At 41.1% G+C, this 21016-nt stretch overlaps 1 protein-coding gene and 1 long non-coding RNA gene across 2 annotated transcripts; both read left to right on the forward strand.

Annotated features, from left to right (window-relative positions):
- The first annotated feature begins 291 nt into the window (after window positions 1-291).
- LOC146522452 (scavenger receptor cysteine-rich domain-containing protein DMBT1-like) lies at window positions 292-7671 on the forward strand. Its single transcript, XM_085154141.1, has 6 exons — window positions 292-676; window positions 813-926; window positions 4978-5289; window positions 5835-6146; window positions 6580-6677; window positions 6933-7671. The coding sequence occupies exons 1-6, from the start codon at window positions 292-294 to the stop codon at window positions 7026-7028; spliced, it is 1317 nt and encodes a 438-aa protein (XP_085010267.1). The 3' UTR covers window positions 7029-7671.
- Window positions 7672-9472: 1801 nt separating this feature from the next.
- On the forward strand, window positions 9473-12141 carry LOC146522453 (uncharacterized). The gene is made up of 3 exons (XR_014871316.1): window positions 9473-9720; window positions 10358-10446; window positions 11357-12141. It is a non-coding gene; the product is annotated as an uncharacterized LOC146522453 (long non-coding RNA).
- Window positions 12142-21016: the final 8875 nt, after the last annotated feature.

A 21016-nucleotide genomic window follows, 5' to 3' on the forward strand; every position in this document is an offset into this window, starting at 1 on the left:
GTCGCATGTCTTTGGACGGTGGGAGGAAGCCGGAGTACCCGGAGGGAACCCACGCAAACACGGGGAGAACATGCAAACTCCACACAGAAAAACCCCGGCCTGATGTTGGAATTGAACTCAGGACCTTCTTGCTGTGCGGCAACAGTGCTAACCACCTTGCCACCGTGCTGCCTAATTTTACCCGTCAGAGTATTTTTCTAGCCAATATTCACAAAGGTAGGACGGTTCGCCACTGAATGTCGTGTTGTGTGCATGCGCAGAAACATCCGGTAGGATGGTTTGTCAGGTAGGATGGATTCCCAGAACACCGGCTACAGCCACAGCCCGCCACCACTCCACATGCTCCCTCCTCAGCTCACTCATTCCTCCCTGTTAAACACCACAGCTAACACCTGCACAGCGTTGCCAGGTCCTCTCACCTCTGCTACTTCCCACCGTATTTCAGCTAACATTCCTACAACCAGCCGTCCGACTGTTCCTCCCTCCTACCAAGCAGCCTTTCCTCCTCCCATCGGTGAAGTTCAGAGGTGCACCTGGCCTAGCATTTTTGCCCAGGCTCCATTTCTCCAAGCTAACACCGCCAAGTTTTCGCTGGCCATGGCAATCCTTCCTCCCAACCCACCAGCCCTAAAGCCTTCTCCTGTATCTGCTAACCTTCGCCAACTAATCATCGCTGGTAAATACATAGATTTAGCTGAGCTCATTCTTCCTCTTCTCACGCAACCTGCTCTACCTAGGGTGATAGATGGCCACGACGGTCCCATTATTATACGTGGTGCTGCCCCGTTTGCTCTAGCCTTCTCGTTATACAGAGACGTGCTCTGCACCCCTTCCCTTCCGAAGACAAGAGTTCGACTCCTATCTGATCATTATTTTCGACCTCGTGTTACGAAAAGGGCGCATGCGCACGCAGGGACCGGCAGCAAGTGAGAGCTTGGCATCCTAAGTTTTTAAGTTTTTAAGTCTTCACGTCTTCACCGCCCATTCTTCTCTCTCCTGCAAGTTGTGCGGCGCCCCATCACATCCCGCTTCCGCCTGCATAGTCCCAGCCCAAAACGATCCACAGCCCTTGCGCCGTCCTCCTGTTCTCTCCCTCTTGACCCAATACCAGGGCCTGTACCAGAACCTTCTAAACCCACAATCTCCACCCCCAGCATTCCTTTGCCTCACAGCTCAGATAATCTCAGCACGCCTTACCTTCAAATCTTCTGTTCATCACCGAATCTGGCCACGCCCCAACAAGGACATGGTTCCTCTCACATTTTCGCCAAGTGCTCTCGATTCCTCCAAATCTGTTCTCTGGCCATTCTTTCCACATCGGCGCCGCGACTTCTGCCTCCCGCAAAGGAATCCCCGAACACTTAATCAAGCTCCTGGGTTCGATGGTCATCACAAGCCTACCTGTTATACATTCACAACAATCTCCAAGACCTCCGTAATGCCCAGTCTTCGCTCCTGTAGGGGATGCCTTCTTCAAAACCTTCCCCAAACCGCAGCACTATTCACACTTCCTCATCCCTCATCGCCCATCGTTACCAAGGAAGTGGTCCCTGCTAGTGAAGTGGAGATATTATCTGAATTTAAGGAGCGGGACCACTCCTCCTTCACGCCCCCTCCAGCCTCAGGCTATAAAAACACAATCAAAAGGGAATCAATGAGTAGATTGTTGTGATCAACACTATAATACTTGAAACTGATTAGTATACTGTTATTTGCTAATGTTCAGGTTTTTTTTAACTTGCTATTTGATAAGCAAGCCAGTAAAAATGATTTATAATTTTTTACATTCAGATTTTTGAAATAGCGTCACTACAACCTGGACTGGGTTTGTCCAAAATGTTTGTTCAGCCATTCTTTAAGTTCAAGAAATAATCTTATACGTGGGTGGTCTCAGAATCTCGTCTCTGCTTTCTGTGGATGATGTGGTTCTGTTGCCTTCATCGGGTGATGGCCTCCAGCACGCAATAGAACGGTTCGCAGCTGAGTGTGACACGGTGGGAATGAAAATCAGCACCTCCAAATCTGAGGCCATGGTCCTCAGCCAAAAAAGGGTGGAGTGTCCAATCCGGGTCAGGGACGAGTTCCTGCCCAAAGTGGAGCAGTTTAAGTATCTCGGGGTCTTGTTCACGAGTGACAGGAGAAGGGAGCGGGAGATCGACAGACAGATTGGTGCTGCGGCTGCAGTGATGCGGACGCTGTACCGGTCTGTTGTGGTGAAGAGAGAGCTGAGTGTAAAAGCGAAGCTCTCAATTTACCGGTCGATCTACGTCCCTACCCTCACCTATCGTCACGAGCTGTGGGTAGTGACCGAAAGAACGAGATCATGTATACAAGTGGAGGAAATGGGCTTCCTCTGAAGGGTGGCTGGCCTCTACCTTAGACATAGGGTGAGGTTTGGCCATCCGGGAGGGAGCCATCGAAAGGAGCCAGTTAAGGTGATTTGGGCATCTGGCAAGGATGCCTCCTGGGCGCCTCCTGGGTGAGGTGTTCTGTGCATGTCCCAGCGGGCGGAGGCCCCGGGGCAGACCCAGAACATGCTGGAGAGGTTATATTTCTCGGCTGGCCTGGGAATGCCTTGGTGTTCCCCCGGACAAGCTGGAGGAGGTGGCAGGGGAGAGGGAGGTCTGGGCTTCTCTGCTGAGGCTGCTGCCCCTGTGACCCGGTCCCAGTTAAGCGGAAAAAGATGAATGGATGGATGGGTGGGACTAGGCCCTGGTTGAACTTTCACATATTTCCTTTCTCTCTGCCACATGTTGAGGGATGTGAATCATAATGTGCAACACACTGTTTTAACCTGTTTATCTTTGTGATTCACTTTTCAGGTGCTCATTCACAGATATCCGGTAAGCATCCAAGAACAACTTTACAAATGCTTCAAGTTCAAATGACTGACACATGTTTGTTACCTGACAAGCTAACAAAATAAGGACCATGGATCACTTTCTACTCTATCATTAACAACATCAACAACAAAACTGTATATTACAACAATATCCTGCTATAGAATTACTATTAAGAAACATTTTAACAAGGCTTGGCAGAAGATTGCTCACTATAGACTAACTTGCAGATCACTGACTGGGATTTGTAAACCTGCAAAGCAGCCAAAGCAGCTACTGTATTGTAGGAACTTACAGGATTACAGATTACCATGTTAAACACTTTGTAAGAATGTTTGACCTCAAAGATTATTTTTACTACATGATTTCACAGCATAATTAAGATGGGTGATGAAAGCATTAAAAATACTGGATGTTGTATTCATAATGTGTATTCTCTGTATTTAATTTTCAGGTGTGTCCATCAGATTAGCTGGGTCTGGATCAACTCGATGCTCTGGCAGAGTTGAAGTTTATCACAATAACATCTGGGGAACAGTCTGTAATGATGGCTGGGACTTAAATGATGCTGAGGTGGTTTGCAGACAGTTAAACTGTGGGACGGCACTAAAAGCTCATCAGAACGCTTACTTTGGTGCAGGAACTGGACATATTTGGCTTGATAATGTGGGCTGTTCAGGATATGAAAGTTCTCTTAGTCAGTGTCAACATAATGGATTTGGACTGCACAGCTGTGATCATTACCAGGATGCTGGTGTTAACTGTTCAGGTAACAAATCTTGGAATAACAATCACTCAAAACAAATGTGAATGACTTAAAAAAAACAATCCATATGAGAAGCATTTGTTAGATACATGTTATTATCTAGCCATCTTACTTATGAAATATTTTGAAAATGTATTTTTATTTTTTAAAGCCTACAGTGACTATTTTACTACAAGTACGCTGAATATGTTAATGATACCTAATGCTTATAATTCATTTTAAAAGCTCTCCTCTACAAAAATACCTGAGTAAATCTAGCCTAACTGAATTGATCTGAGGTAATCTCAGATATTACTCCAAGCCAAATTTATTGTAGCATGTATTTATTTTGTTACTTTCATTCATAACATATTTATTCATGTACATTTGAACAATTTGGAATGTTTTTGTTTCAAGGATGTGGGAAATTGCCGCCATTTAAATATCAACACAAAAACTTTATCCTAGATGAAAGTCACTTTCCAAAATTCAGCACCAGAACTACACATTACTAACAGCTCCATATGTTCTTCCTCTCTACCTCGATAGTGCCATCCTCTAGCACCGAAGCACTCCACCAGTCAAGTCTGTCTCACTCTAGCAGCATCTGTCCATCTCCTTCTCTCCAATTTGCCTTATCATAAGCTCATCATAATATTATGAGTTGTGATTTACTTTTTTTTGTGTTTAACAAGGTTTGTGGTCTTTTCAAATGTGTCAAATACAGTGTCTTGGTTCTTTACATGATTCCGCTTACAATCAGCAATTATTATCAGCTGAGTAAAGAAGCATGCGTTTTCCCCAAATTACTAAAATATTGATACTTTGAAATGAGAATCGATTCTAAAACATAAACATCCGGTATCGGAGGAAATGATATTTCAATATTGATCTGCACACCACTATATTTCAGCGTAGTGTGCTCATATTTAACTTAACAAAAATATTGTTCATGTCTTTTCCCCAATAGATCTTATCAGATTAGGTAGATCTGGATCGAATCGATGCTCTGGCAGGGTTGAAGTTTATCACAATAACATCTGGGGAACAGTCTGTGATGATGGCTGGGACTTAAATGATGCTGAGGTGGTTTGCAAACAGATAAACTGTGGACCTGCACTACAGGCTCCTCATTCAGCTTACTTTGGTGCAGTAGGTGGATATATTTGGCTTGATAATGTGGCCTGTTCAGGAAGTGAAAGTTCTCTAACTCAGTGTCAACATCTTGGATTTGGAGTGCACAGCTGTGGATATTATCAGACTGCTGGTGTCATTTGTTCAGGTAAGCAAAATTTGGCTATGGAATCAAGTGGAAGTCAGTCTGTTCATGTTTCTTAAACATTTTTTTCATGTAAATATGATTAAAATTTTCCTCATGTCTTTCCTTGATAGATCTGATCAGATTAGTTGGATCTGGATCGACTCGATGCTCTGGCAGAGTTGAAGTTTACCACAATAACAGCTGGGGAACAGTCTGTGATGATGGCTGGGACTTAAATGATGCTGAGGTGGTTTGCAGACAGTTAAACTGTGGTACGACAATGGAGGCTCCTCGATCAGCTCGCTTTGGTGCAGGAACTGGTCAGATTTGGCTTGATAATGTGGCTTGTTTGGGAAATGAAAGTTCTCTAACTGATTGTCAACACAGTGAATTTGGAATAAACAGCTGTGGACATGGTCAGGATGCTGGTGTCATCTGTTCAGGTGAGACATTTGTTTTGATCCTGAAGACATTGCCACCATATCTGATTTTGTGTATGATCCACGATTTACAGAAATAAAAAGATTAAAAAACAGTTCATCTCTGTGTCATAGATCTGGTCAGATTAGGTGGGTCTCGTTCAACTCTATGCTCTGGAAGAGTTGAAATTTATTACAATAACTTCTGGGGAACAGTCTGTGATGATGGCTGGGACTTAAATGATGCTGAGGTGGTTTGCAGACAGATAAACTGTGGGTCTGCACTACAAGCTCCTCGATCAGCTCACTTTGGTCAAGGAACTGGACAGATTTGGCTTGATGATGTGACCTGTTCAGGAAATGAAACTTCGCTAACTACATGTGTACACAATCAATTTGGATCACACGACTGTGATCACAGGGAGGATGCTGGTGTCATCTGTTCAGGTGAGATACATTTTTAGATAGTGAAAAATTGCAATGCAGTCTGTTCTTGTATCTCGTACATTCCTTTTTTTTTTTAATTTAAATAAACTATCAAACCATAGTTCTTGTCATTTAACTGATAGGTCCGATCAGATTAGCTGGGCCTGGATCAACTCGGTGCTCTGGCAGAGTTGAAGTTTATCACAATAACAGCTGGGGAACAGTCTGTAATAATGGCTGGGACTTAAATGATGCTGAGGTGGTTTGCAGAGAGTTAAACTGTGGGACGGCACTACAGGCTCCTCGATCAGCTCACTTTGGTGCAGGAACTGGACAGATTTGGCTTGATAATGTGACCTGTTCAGGAAATGAAAGTTCTCTAACTGACTGTAAACACAGTGGATTTGGAATAAAAAAATGTGAACGTGGTCAGAGCGCTACTGTCATCTGTTCAGGTGAGAAAAACTTTGGATCATCCACAGAATGTTAAAAATAGTAATTATAGCTATTTCATTGCTTCATCATATATCTCATTTGGGAAAATCATTTTGTCTATAATGCACCTCTATCCACAGAGAAAGAGAAATAATACAATCAGCTTTGACACAGACTTTACTACAGTTATGTTCAATCACCTCTCAGCTCACTTCCTTTCACATCCCATCGGGTCATCATTACAATCAATTACACTGTAATGTAGTTGTTCAGTAAGTTGTATAGAACAAGAACATGCTGCCAGTTTGACATAAGAATGAGTGCAAACCAGTTTTGAACCTGAGACACCCACATAAACACCACTGTTAGAAATATTGCCAATGTTGGTGGTGACTGTAATATAAACTGTATAGATATGAACTAAAATTAAAGAGAATTTTATGATCTCACCAGCTTCACGAAAAAAGTTCTCGGTGAAACTGAATCTGGCTGATGTCAACTCCCAAGTGGACATGACAGACCCCGTTGTGAGGGAGAACATCTTGAAATGGGTAACGTCTATAGAATTCTTAAATGCAGAGTAAAGTTTCATCTTCAAGATGTTCGTATTTGTTGATGGAGATTTCTCTGTACTGTTCAAGTAAGGTAATTTACTTGCCTAATTCCCAGACAGACATGCTTATTTCTCTAAACAGTCAAATTTTTAAACACACAGCTTACTTTTCCACTGAGACAACTTTCTAATCTTCACCCAGAGAATCTGTAAAATACAGGGCAACAATTAAATCCTCGTTTCTGTTACACAGGTTGAAAAGACGTTGGGAGGTATATTTGATGACGTAAAAGTGAGCTGGCAGAAACTTCCAGAAAAGAAAAGGCTCAAAGAGAAGTCTCCTCCATAGTTCTGTCTGTTTGTTTCCAAAACTGTATAAAAAAAGACCTAATGTTATATCAAACCTTTAAAAAGCACCTTATTGATTCATTCCACATTTTTATAAAGTATATCTGCTTTTTGTGCTTGTTTACTGTTGTGCTGCATTTAGTTGTAAGCTAAACGTAACCTGTTAAAGAGTGCTAACTTCAATGGATTTAGCAAATATTTTCTGTGATGAATTTTCAACAGTGATGAGTTTGGTTTGTCTCAGTAAAGAGAGTGACTATCAAATTTAGATTTTACTTGACTTTACTTTATAATTGAAGTCTATATATTAGACACAACAGCAAGATCATTCTGTTAGGATCCATTTCAATATAAACCTGCATATTAATTCAAGAAGCCTCAAATTATTTTGTCTTTATTAATGAAAAACGCTTCTTTTTATGAGACCAATACTTAAATAGGACACACATAGCAGGAGACCTTTGTCTTCTTCAATAATGTGTTTAAGTTAGATAATGATTTCTCTTCCCTTTGTGTTTGTTTTTCATGAGAGTGTGTAGTTCTGCTTTGTTTTTTGCCCTTATTTTACTTACTTGGATTCAGTAATGATCAATTATTAATTATTGTGAATTCATATAAATTATGTATTGTACTGCATTTTATGAATTATTAAAGATTAATTAATTGATAGATTGACTATTTTATTTTGAACTTGAAATAAAAAAATATAACAAAGTACACTGTAAACAGTTTAGGAAAAAAAAGTTAAAAAATAATACAGTTGCAACAAATATCTTTAAATATTCTCAAAAAGCAGAAGGATGAAGTTTACAGTTGTTTAGTTCTACCCATTTTAACAGTAATAATTTACAAATCATGGTTTTCGTGTAACACCGAATCAGGTAATTTATTTATATAACTAGTTGTGTTGACACACACAACCAGTGCTGCAAGAATAAGTGCATTACTGCTTAAAATCTTATGGTCCTATTTCGCAATAAATACAGAGGCTTTAATGAGCTACAGCATTTACTAAGACCTTCGCATAGGAACTTGGATACAGTAACGCCAAAGAACAGTAAAGAATGAAAAATGATTTTTAATTTATCCTATGCTTTGCTTGAGCAAAACTGAAATGCTGCAATGTGCCATGAATATGACTAAAGTGCTACCAGCAAATTTTGGTATCTATGGAGATTGACAGACCACGTGACTTTCTGCCATATCGCGCCATCGGCCCCTCTGGCCATCACCAGTAGGCGGTAGGTGAAGTGTCTTGCCCAAGGACACAACGACCAGGACAGAGAGACCGGGGATTGAACCAGTGTACTTTGGTGATTTGGACTATTCCATTTCACCGCTGTTGTTAAATTTTTTCCCTTTATCTCCTGTACAGGCCAACGCAATCTATTTGTCGTTTCAGGTTGTAGTATTACACAACATTTTCAGATCTAATAGAAAAAAAATGAGTGTTTTGTAATTCATTCAATTTTTTGTATTTATCTATAACTGGCATTATTGTTTCATTCTATCATAGAATCTTACAAGAAAGAGGCAAAATTGGATTCCATTAGGCTGTATTAGCTGCTTCAGTGAAAAACAAATCAATAATGCAAAAAAAAAAAAAAAACATATCAAAACAACATACTGGAAAACAGTTATTCATCACTTGATTGCTTCAATACAACCCTTCGGCACATATTGTAACCTACATCAACAATTATGTTATGATAACTTGTTAAGAGATATATTCTAAAACACTTCTTCAGCAGAGAATCAGAGAGGAGAAACACACAGATTTTCTTGCTAGCAAGGGCAGCCTAGAGTGAGACTCAGAGACCTGCCCCAAGGACTTGCCCTGGTCCTTTATTTATACACTTCAGTGGGTGCTTGTGTGGTGTGTGTGTGTGAGGGGGGGTCAGAGTGTGACCCCATAAAGACTTCCCTAAAACTGCTGGTCTGGAAATTCCAGCAGTTTTGCTACACCGTGCAACTCCACTTTAAGCTTCTTTTGCTACACTGGTAAGATTTTTAACACTTTTCTGTGCTTTTTACCTTTTGTGTGAGCCACAGTCCATACCACAGTCCCCCCCCGCTTTGAAACGAGAGTCACTCTTTTAAACCTTAAAGTGAGAAAATTATAAAGAACCAAATCAGAAATTATGACACCAAACAAGCACATTAGAAGCAATTACAAGCAAAAAAAAACCCAGCAACTTTTTGCACTTTGTTTTATAATATTCTGGAAACCTTTGATCTAACATTGTGCACCCCGGGATCATAATCATTATGTAATTTGAGATATTAAAATTATTCTCCTGACTAACTGAGCATTTATTCCCCCAAACATCTGTTTTTTTCTGTAGCACTTGCCACTGACGTTTCTGAAAGGTTTGTCCTGGTCACCAACACCATGGACTGGCTCTCTGCTCAGAGCTACTGCAGGACTACGCACACAGGTCTGGCCCGAGTGCGGAACCAGCAGGAAAATGACTTGCTGCAAGCCTTGGTGACAAACCAGCAGGTGTGGATCGGCCTGACGAGGATGTCCTGGAGGTGGTCTGATGGAAGCGAACCCTCGTTCATACCCTGGGGACTCTCTGTGTTAACGTCAGCTCAACTCAGCGATTGTGGTGTGCTTGAGGTCAGCAGCAATCCTCTTGGGATGGTCCAAAGGCGCTATGCTGAAAAACAGCCCTTTATTTGCTACACAGGTAATCATTTCTTTCTTCTGTCATAAACCACAAACCGTGATTTGTATGATAACCTTTTAAAAATGCTCTGAAGTCAAAATCATTATCAGTGATGACTAACCCTGTACTGTAGTAATTTTGATCACTTTTTAAATTTGTTTTCCTAAATCGAAGAAAATGTTATCCATTAAGGTATATATCAGGTTTATTATTATTATTATTATTATTATTATTATTATTATTATTATTATTATTATTATTTATAAACATTACTTATAATCATTTTCAAAGAGTGTGTGTAAACCTTGTGGGATCTGCAGTGCAATGTAGTGGCAGAAAGTTGGAAGGACCAGTTCCTGTTATTAAAAAATAAAAGGTGTTTGGGAGCTTGATTTTAAATTGACCCCCCAAAAAATTCACTCTTATTGTACACGTAAAAAGATTTCTGGTGATTAGAGAAAGAAAATTAAAGGCAGATATAACTGGAAAGCACTGTTGAGGTTTTACACTTATATTACAGTGTAGTTTATCAAAATGTAGAGAACAAGAAATTACAAAAAGTTTCATTTAAAAATTAGTGTATAATTGTATAATTACAACTGTTAGCATTTGAAATGATGATGAACTAAAATTAAAGAGGAATTTAAAATCTTACCAGCTCTGCGGAAGAAGACATTGGTGCAAATGCAGCTCAGTGCTGATGTGGACATGACAGACCCGGGTGTGAGGGAGTCTGTCTTGAAATGGGTAAGTTGTGAAGAGTCATAAAATGCCAAGTAAAGTTTATGCAATGAGAACATCTGCCAGACGTTTTTGAGGTGGATTGAATATCAACTCTGTAGGTCACTGTAACGTCAACATACATTTTAAATGGACACAACTTTATTACACTCTTTTGTACAAAATTTAAAGGTGACCATCTATTCTCACTGGACAGTTTATCACATACAGAGTAGGAGTACTCAGCTGGACTCTTTTGCCTTCAGGGAGTTTGGATTCTTTATGGCAGGGGTCCCCAATCCCAGTCCACGAGGGACGGTATCCCTGCAGGTTTTAGATCTCACCCTGGGTCAACACACCTGAATCACATGATTAGTTCATTACCAGGCCTCTGGAGAACTTCAAGACATGTTGAGAAGGTAATTTGTCCATTTAAATCAGCTGTGTTGGATCAAGGACACATCTAAAACCTGCAGGGACACCGGCCCTTTTGGACAGGGATTGGGGACCCATGCTGTAGAGGCCATTTGAATACAGTGAACTGTTCCCGGAAAGTCTCAGATTCTTACACTTTCTGAATGTCGCAGTACAGTAGATAGGCACAGTCAGCAACAACATTTAGGGACAATGCGGTGTTTAAATGATGCTACCTAGCACTAAAATTTCCAGGGTGTTCCCGGAAAGTCTCAGATTCTTACACTTTCTGAATATCGCATCAGAAACTGAGACAAATCAAACCAGAAAATATTTTTCTATTCTTCTTTTGGCCTAATTTGGTGAGCCTGCGTGAACTGTAGCCTCGGATTCTTGTTCTTAGCTAACAGATGTAACTGGATTATTAGATTTGCTTTACTAGCTGAATAACTGTACCTAATTAAGTGGCTAATGAGTGTTTAAGTTCCGATATAACCATTACATTTTTGTTTCTCTTACACAGGTTAAAGATAAGCTGGGCGGTACATCTGATGACCTAAACGTGAGCTGGTGGAAACCTCCAGAAAAGAAATACCTCTTAAAGCATCAGAAATGCCCCCCATAGTTACCACTGTTTGTTTCTATATCTGCATAAAAGAGGCTCAATATCATAAATGTACCTAATATACCTTTGGTATATTACTTTTATCATTTGCAAAAGTGAAACCAAACATGATTGATTTGTTCTTTATTTCTTAGGTTATATTTGTATATTTCCTTTTTCTGTTGGAGTGCATAAATAAACATGAAGGGATGCAAACTTTCAGGGTTATTTAAGGTGATGAACGACTAAAGAAGACGAGTTGTGTTTGTCTCATCAGAGAGAAATATCAGATCTGAAAATTAGCATCTACTTTGAATCGAGCTTGGAACTGGATTTCCATGTAGTTTGCATACATCGAAGCAGGCCTTAGAGGACTTTTTCTAAATTGGTCATGAGGTGAAGTTAGAATTAAAGTACAAGCCATTCTATAGGGAACATTTAGAACTGACTGCTGGGCTAATGCCATGCTAAAGCTAACAATGAGATTATGCTACTCGGGCCCATTTTGGTGTAAATCTGCATGTTAATTCGAGACCCTTCAAATCATTTAATCCTTTTTAATGAAAAGAACAAATTTGTGTAACAGTAGGTGAGGACAAGCTTTCCAGGTTTAACATTTTGTTCATTCATTATTGTATTTAAATCATATGAAGATTGCTCTCTTATTAAGAGTGTGGTACATACAGTTATTCTTTGGTGTGATTCAACTTGGACAGATTTCCTTTTATTTATATATTATTGAGCCACCCAACCTGTGTGTGCAGGTTGGGTGGCTGCTCACTTCCACTCCGATTCGTCCTGTTAGTGACATCAGTTTCCAGTAATTTGAGGAAAAGTTCTTTCTTTAATGTTCTTTCTTTAATGAAACAATAATAATAAAGAGTGATTTTTTTTAATGATTTGATTTCACCAAACATTTAAGTGATCTTTCATCACAACAATTCAAGGATTTAAAAAAAATGGAAGAGATGATTTCTCCAGGCTATTCTTACAGGTTTTAATGATGCATGGGACTATTTTTAATCCAGTTTTAGTAGTTTCAACAATCTCCTTGGTTGTTTTCGTTGCTTTATGCAGGCCCTGCTGCAGAGTAACATGCTCAATTATTTTCTGCTGACAAACAGGCCTGTAAGGATTTGCTTCTGTAGCTTCATTTTGGCACCACCTGGTGGTACAATAACATATAATTCAACACACAGTCTCCACTATATTTAATCACTGGTCATTTTGTGAGGAACACCTGCATTGTTACACAGGATATTTTCTAGGGTTTACAGATAAGTGAGTAAACCAAATAAAAACTCATTTGCATCTCTGAATGCACAATATGTTGAGCTACAGCAGAAGGCCACATGTGTCATGTTTCGGCTGTGTCCAGGCAGGAGAAGGACCCAAACGCAAAACTCACGACAACGAAATTAAACTCAAAAAGCTGCTTTATTGCAGGATGGCATGGAAAACTAAACTGGGACATGGGTAAACTAAAACGCAAGGAAACACAGCCATGAGGGAGACTACGACACTGACAAAGAGAAACACAGGGCTTAAATACACAGAGGGATAACGAGGGAATGAGACACAGAAGGAGAGCACAGCTGGGAGTAATCAGGCTGGACGAGACAAGGGAAGCAAAACTAGAAACACTCACATGAGACATGGACCTTCAAAGTAAAACAGGAAACACACTGACTGAACTCAAAACATGTAAACTTAACAGCAACTGAGACAGAACATACGGAGCTGAAACATGGGACAGAAAGGCAAAGTAGACACAACATGAACATAACGACGCCCACAGGGAAAGAGCAAAACAGACCACCGAAGCATAGGACCTCTTTCAAAATAAAATAGGAAACAATGAAACACTGACATGACTACATGGACTTGACAACATAAGAAACAGACATGAAACACATGAAGGATAAGGGAGACTTAACGCAAGGGTTGAAAACACAAGGGGAATATAATAAGCAAATGAACATAGAAATCTAATGAGCTTAAACATACACTATAAACATCAAAATGAACTAAAACTCAAAACGCTGGGTCATAAGACCCAGGATCGTGACAACATGTGGTGCCACTCCTTATACAGTTTACATAGGCTCACCAAACCTGGATGGCAATAGATTGAGGAAACATTAACTGGCCTGCTACACACTCAGATTGTAGGGTCAGAATTTGGAGTAAACAACATGAAACCATGGATCCATCCGTGCCTTCTATCAACGTCTCAAAGCTCAAACGATCTTACACTGGTTTCTTGAGCCTCACAAAGAGTTAACTGCACTTTTATGACCACCTTCATCATATCCCAATCTGACATTCTATCCCAGTACAAGCAACATGTAGATATTACACGATTTTTTCATAAACCCAGAACGTTTTTTGGAGATTTTAGTCGGAGGCGCAGCGGCTCTTTGTTAGAGTAGACACAGATAGGGGACTCAAAGCAGGCGCGCTGGTGAAATTACGTCGGCGGGGATTCCGCACCGCACTCTCCTTCATTCACCTCGAGAATCTCCGCTCTCTTCCAAACAAAGTCGACGAACTGCTGCTTTTAAACTGGATTAACAAGGACTTTGCACGCTCTGCAGCTCTTTGCTTCACTGAAGCAAAGGGCTGTCTTAAATCTGCCAGGCTTCCAACTTCACCGGGCGGGCCACGAAACGGAGCTCTCAGGGAAAACAAAGGTTGGTGGAGTCTACTTCTACATTAACGAAGGTTGGTGTAGTGATGTCACAGTGTTACAGAAATATTGCAGCCTGAACCTGAAGTTTTTTTCATTAACTTCAAACCATTTTATTCATGGCGGGAGATTTCTTCTTTCATCCTGGTCAAAGTTTACAAGTCCCCTCAGACCAACCCGGACAATGCACGGTGGGAGCTGGCTGACCAGATCACCACCCTGGAAAGAAAATTCCCTGATTCCTTGGACAGTTGTCCTTGGGGATTTTAACAGAGCAAATCTAAACCACAAACTTCCTAAATATAGACAGCATATAGACTGCCCCACCAGGGACAACATCACACTGGACCACTGTTACACCACTTTAAAAGATGCCTATCGCTCTGTCCTCCGGGCAGCTTTGGGACATTCTGATCACTGCCTGGTCCATGTTATTCCAGTTTACAGCCAACAACTCAAACATGCCAAGCCTCTAGTCAAAACTGTGAACTAGTGGACTAACACAGCAAAGAAGGAACCGCAGGACTGTTTTGAATGCACTGATTGGACTGTTTTTTAAGCTGCATCTGAGAATCTGGTTGAGCTGACGGACACTGGGACATCATATATCAGTCTTTGTGAAGATGTGTGAGTGCCAACCAAGACCTCTTGAAAATACAACAACAATAAACCATGGTTCACTCCTAAACTCCAACATCTTCGTGAGGCCAAAAAGGATGCCTACAGAAGCCGTGACAGGGCCCTGTACAAGCAGGTCAGGAACACACTGACCAAGGAGATCAAAGCAGCTAAAAGGACCTACTCCCAGAAGCTGAAAGAACAGCTCTCAGCCAACGACCCGTCAGTGTGGAGGGGCCTGCGGGAAATGACCAGCTACAGATGCCCCCCACCCACTGTTGAAGTAAACAAAGACCTGGCGGACGAGTTGAATGCATTCTACTGCAGGTTTGAGACGGACACGCCCTAACCCCTCACCCACCCCGCCCCAGAGACATTGAGTGGTGTTGGAGAATGGCTGAGAGAGGATCTATAGGCAGGCAGGCTGAGGTCTTTGTGGTGGAGAGTGAGCAGGCCAGTAGGTTACAGATCAATACTGATATCCAGATAGTTCTCTCTGGCTTGGATTGTAATTCAGTGAGAATTCAGCTCCAGCTCATCGCTTCACCAGCAGGATTGCGGGTAAATGGTAAATGGTAAATGGACTGATTCTTATATAGCGCTTTTCTACTCTCCCGGAGTACTCAAAGCGCTGTATACAACATGCCTCATTCACCCAATCACACCCATTCTCACAAGCACTTTATCTATACTTAGTGCGTTCTAATGACATTCATACACATTCATACTCCGATGTATGCATCGGAGAGCAAGTTGGGGTTAGTATCTTGCCCAAGGATACTTGACATGCAGACTGGAGGAGCCAGGGATCAAACCACCGACCTTCCGATCAGTAGGTGACCTGCTCTACCTCCTGAGCTACAGCCACCCGGGTGAAGTGATGAGGTCAAGTGAATAAGTAGGTGATGTGTATACCAGACAAACAACTAAAGCAAAAGAGAGTTTTTACAAAACAAAGCATAGTTAATGAGACAGTCTGGAAGAGAAACACAACACTGCCAATCCTTAAATACACAGTCTTGATAATAGAGTGCAGGTGTGCACAAAATGCCACATCACTAATCGGCAGTTCCACAGGATTCACGCAAATATCCATCTGAAAGCTAAAAGTAAAACACACCAGCATGCCCCAATCCTAACAGTATCTTTATGTTCTGAATTAAGGTAAGCCCACCATCAGATTAACTGGATCTGGATCAACTTCATGTTCTGGCAGAGTTGAAGTTTATCACAGTAACATCTGGGGAACAGTCTGCGATGATGGCTGGGACTTAAATGATGTTGAGGTGGTTTGCAGACAGTTAAACTGTGGGATGGCACTAGATGTTCCTCAGTCAGCTCACTTTGGTGCAGGAACTGTACAGATGATGTTGTCTGTTTAATCGAGATGCACCCAACATCTAGTCTCTGAAGGTGGAGTTAGCTGACACATTAAGGTGGTAGAAACTGGCTGAATACTGTAGAATCAGGTGGAGGTGACCATGTTGTAGCCACACAGATGCCCAAGAGGGAAGCACCCCTGCATAAGCCCAATCAAGTTATCACACTTCAGGTCATGTGGGCCCATACTCTGGATGGGAGGGGAGTACCAAAAAATGCATATGCCTGCTGAATGGCATCTATGACCAAGTGGGAGAGCCTTGGTATTGACAAGGCACTGCCCACACCCCAGGATTACAACAGACAAAGAGCTGGTCCTCCTAACGTTCTGAGTGTGCCTCATACATTCTGTCAAGACCCAGACAGGGCAGAGAGAAACCTGGTGCAGAGTATTAAATATTCCTTTACTGGGTGAGAAAATCTTGACATATCATAATTGTTTTAAGTCAGATGGATAGCCATTAAACTGTAGCGGCCCCGTAGTCTCGTAGACCCACTACGGGTCCCCACCTCTGGCTATACACACCTGTAGTAGTCAACCACCTGTCCCAGATCACCTCATCAGGAAGCCACTACATATGGTGGTGGCTGAGACTCATTCTTAGCCGGATTGTTAAACTATGCAGTTAGTAGAAACCAGCTCCTTTAACCTGTGACTGTCATCCCTCTTCTTGTGTACAGACCTTCTCTGGTTTCCTTTCTCTGGAGTATTTGGAGAGACTGCCTGAGCTGAGTGAGTGAAGAGAGTGTTGGATTGTTTGGATGCCCCCTTTCCCCCAGATTCATGGAGCCCCTGTTTCCTCACCATTACCTGTATCTATCACCCTGGTGTTTTTGTCACTGTAAATAAACACACTAAACCTGAACTCTAAATCCTGCCATTGAGTCTACTCCGCCTGTTGTCCGTGACATAAACCTTCTTTTTATATAAATCTATATATAAATAATTGTTTCTCCTCATTTGAATAGTTAATGACGGCTTCTTTTCATAAGGTTCATCACCAAGGGAAGAAAGGAAAGACAAAAAAAGAACACAAAAAAGATGGCAAGAAGGCAAAAAGATGGCAACTATGTTTCTTATATTGTCTTATCACCGGTGACCATTCATCCATAAATCTGTCTGTTTTTAACTGTAGTTATAAGTAATTTTGTTCATAGCAAAGACTCCTTTTGCACTGGGAGATTCTGACGTCCTCGAGGACAATCCCAAAATATATGCATAATATTCCTGATCTGCCCACAACCTATAGAAACAAACAGAAATGAACAGGGACAAGGATGTCATAGAAACACATAACTACAACCGTTTAATAATAAATTGTGAAAACTCATACTTTGAGTTTGTTCGTCTTCTGTCATAGGGAAATGAACCTGAGAAAAGCAGAGAGGAATATTGATCAATCAAATAGGAAACTTTGTGACTATTTTTAATTTAAGTCCAAGGAAAGATAATTTCCATGTAGTTTGCATCCCCTGAATTACCTCATAGATGACCTTTTCTAAATCGCTGATGAAAATGTTGCTATAGCATTGGTAGGACAAAGAGCATCCACAGTTAGACCATGTGACCAAGTGGGGCAGCAGAGTCTTTTTCTCCCATCTTGAGACAGTTTTAGCCCCTTTCTCTTAGTACCGATTCGGGTTGGTTCGGCATGGTTTTTAGGGGTTACCTTTAGGTGGTAGTACCTGGTACCAGATACTTTTTTAGTACCTACTCAGCCAGGGTTCCAGGTGACCTGAAAATGTGAAGTCAAAAGACTACATGCCACCGACTGGCTGGTCAGTGGCATCACTCGATCAGTCATGAGAGCCTCTCCTTCACAAAAATAAAAACTGCCATTTTTGAAACCTGGCAATGAGGGAAACTAATAATAATAATATTAATAATAATAATACATTTTATTTGAAAGCGCCTTTCAGAACACTCAAGGACACTGTACACAGTAGAATAATAAAAGCAACATAAAAGCAAGCAGTTTACACAATCATAAAAGCATAAGACATAAAACAAATTTAAAATAGCAGAGTGGAGAGGTTATGTGGGATAAGCTATTTTGAACAAGTGAGTTCAGCTGAAAAGCCCTGCTCCCCATGGTGGCAAGATGGGGAGAGGGGACAGAGAGAGAAAGGGAAGACGAAGATCTGAGGCACCGAGATGGGGCGGTGATCTGAACCACATCAGAGATATGGAGGAGAGAGATGATGAATGGTCTTAAATGTGTACAAGAGTATTTTGAAATTGATACGATATTTGACCGGGAGCCAATGAAGCTGCTGCAAGACAGGAGTGATGTGGTGGATAGAAGGGGTCCTGGTGATGATACAGGCAGCAGAGTTCTGGACGTGTTGAAGCTTGTGGATGGACTTTTGAGTAACACCAAAAAGAAGTGAATTACAGTAATCGATCCGGGACGTAACAAGGCTGTGGACAAGAATGGCAGTGGCATGTGGGGTGAGCAAAGGACGGAGACGATTAATGTTGCACAATTAAAAATATGCAGACCGAGTGACATTATTAATGTGTGAATTGAGAAACAGAGTACTGTATAGGATGACACCCAAACTTTTCACAGAGGAAGAAATGGAGATCGGTGAGTTATTGATAGTAACAGAGAAACTGTGGGTTCTGGATAATGTTGACTTAGTGCCGACCAAGAGGAGCTCGGATTTTGCTACAATTGCTACAAAAATCAATATTGTGGTCCCTGAATCTGACTAAAAGCCATACACTGAGCAGCATGTATACCATTGCTTTAACATCCTCCATGTTTGTGGCATTTGTTTCGCATACAAATGATGCCATGGGACACTTGGCTGGATTGCTACAAGGACCCCACACACATTAGGTGATACTTGATTATAACAGAAAATTCCAGAGTGTTCTGGCATGCACACACACTTAAGCTCATGCCAGAACACCAGATACACCTACTCTGTATCTGGTTAAGTATAAGAGCCTTTTGTTTAAATGGACCGCTAGACTCCTAGCACCAGCTTTGGGGAGTCTGGGGGGTCACTATGCTAGAGAGTGCCCTAACCGCAAGCCTGAGTAACCCCAACTGTAATAAATGACTAGTATACACACACATGTTTAGATTGCCCTGATCAACAACAGCCTGTGCTCCAGACCATAGATTTAACCAATTGTTAAAAGTAATCTGCATTAAGCTTAGGGTTGCTCAAATCCAGTGCAATGACATATGAGATGCAGTAAACAAGGTGTCAGGTTTATATTATTGGATTGTCATTTATGCTTAGAAATATATAACCATATATTCTTAGAGGTGTATAATCGATTGTGTAGTGATAGGATGTGTGATCTTTAGTAGTCTGCAAAGACTTTGTGTGCATTCCAGAGTGTTCTGGCATATACACTCAGATCCTAGAGTCACGGGAAGAGGTCATATCTTCTCTTGCTGACATATAGTACAGCAAACACATTTATATCTGTTTTAGTCTAAGTGCCTTTTGTTTAGATGAACTGCTGGACTTCCAGACCAGCAGGTTTAGGGAAGTCGTTTATGGGGTCAAGCAAAGGAACGGCGCTCGTCCAGTCCTCTCCCTCATGCATGAGTAACACAAAGAACTTTGGTGACTTGTGTCTTGCTTTTGCTGTGTAGTAGAATTGTCATCAACGTTCCAGCGAATAGGTTTATGCTACAAACCTATCACGAGAAGAATAGCTAAACTAATGAAGTGCATAGAGGCACTTGACCTCTTTGAAAAACTGTCATCCTATTATGAGCCATTGCTATATATAGAGAACACCTATAAAAATAACTAATATGCTGAACCCTGTATAAAACAGCTGAAAACTACATGATGGAGAAGCTGAATTGAATATGAAAGTGCAAGTCTTTGCCACTGCGGGCAAAGCACGCAACCGCTGTGTGAGGTTGCATTGCGGTCTCTTCTGGGCTGATGAGCAAGCTACACATTATCAGATTGGGAGCTGGCTGAGAACTCATCAAAGAGAAGGAAACAGAACTATGATAACTCAAACATGCAGCTATCCGTGAGTTCAGCTTCTTCCTCACAACTCAGATGCACAGCAGGTTTCCTGTATCTTGACTCATGTGTGTAGAGTGTTCATAGCATCAGCATCATGTTTTTGCTTATTTGTGTTGTTGGGTTGAAAAATAACTAAATAAACTTGTGATCATACCTTTGGATCACCATGGCACATACCATTGGCCATATGATTTATGCAGATGAAAAAAATGAGTGTGAATGTGCCTGACGTCGCTGTGTGTGTGTGTGTGCGCTGTGTAAAAGTAATTGTCTCCAACTGTGAGAGCAGGTGATTCTGCAGGTCACCAGCTATCGTAGTGGGAAAAAAAACAAAAAAGAAACAAAATTTACATTGTAGATCAAAAATAATCATAGGAAAAAGGTTTTGCGTTTCTCAGCCAACAACAACTACAATCTCATTTTCTGCTTTTAAGAAATGCAGAATTTAAAGGGAACAGCTCACCAAATAGCACTAACTGGAAGAGAGATTTAATTCGGGCACATTCATCTTGTGCATGAAGAGGAAAACATGAGGCTCAGAATATTCCTCAACTTGCTTTGGTATTTTGTTAGGTTACCAGGAAAAAACATGCAAATTCAAAACATTTGCTAGTCAATACACCTCTAAAAATATCTGGAAGGTCTGGTTCATGAGAAAGTCTCTTTCTTTACTACGGTATCGATTCTACTGGATTTGAATTTACCATAATTTGCATACTAACAGGGTGCTACTGTGGGCCAAGATGATAACAGTTTCATTTGCTAATATAAGAATGACTTTTTTTCAAGCTTACTTTCAGTGTCACACAACAAATGGGTAATGTCAAAAAATTGGAAAGAAGTTGTGTATTTTAATATGGTCTTTAGGAGATTTACTACCT

The sequence above is a fragment of the Neolamprologus multifasciatus genome, chromosome 3 (genome assembly GCF_963576455.1).
Source record: "Neolamprologus multifasciatus chromosome 3, fNeoMul1.2, whole genome shotgun sequence".
NCBI classification, from domain to species: domain Eukaryota; kingdom Metazoa; phylum Chordata; class Actinopteri; order Cichliformes; family Cichlidae; genus Neolamprologus; species Neolamprologus multifasciatus.

Coding starts and splice junctions, on each gene's coding strand:
- LOC146522452 (XM_085154141.1), top strand. CDS start 292: ATGGATTCCCAGAACACCGGCTACAGCCACAGCCCGCCACCACTCCAC. Junction 927..4,977: donor CACGCAGGGACCGGCAGCAA/GTGAGAGCTTGG, acceptor TTTCCTTGATAG/ATCTGATCAGATTAGTTGGA. Junction 6,147..6,579: donor CGCTACTGTCATCTGTTCAG/GTGAGAAAAACT, acceptor TGATCTCACCAG/CTTCACGAAAAAAGTTCTCG.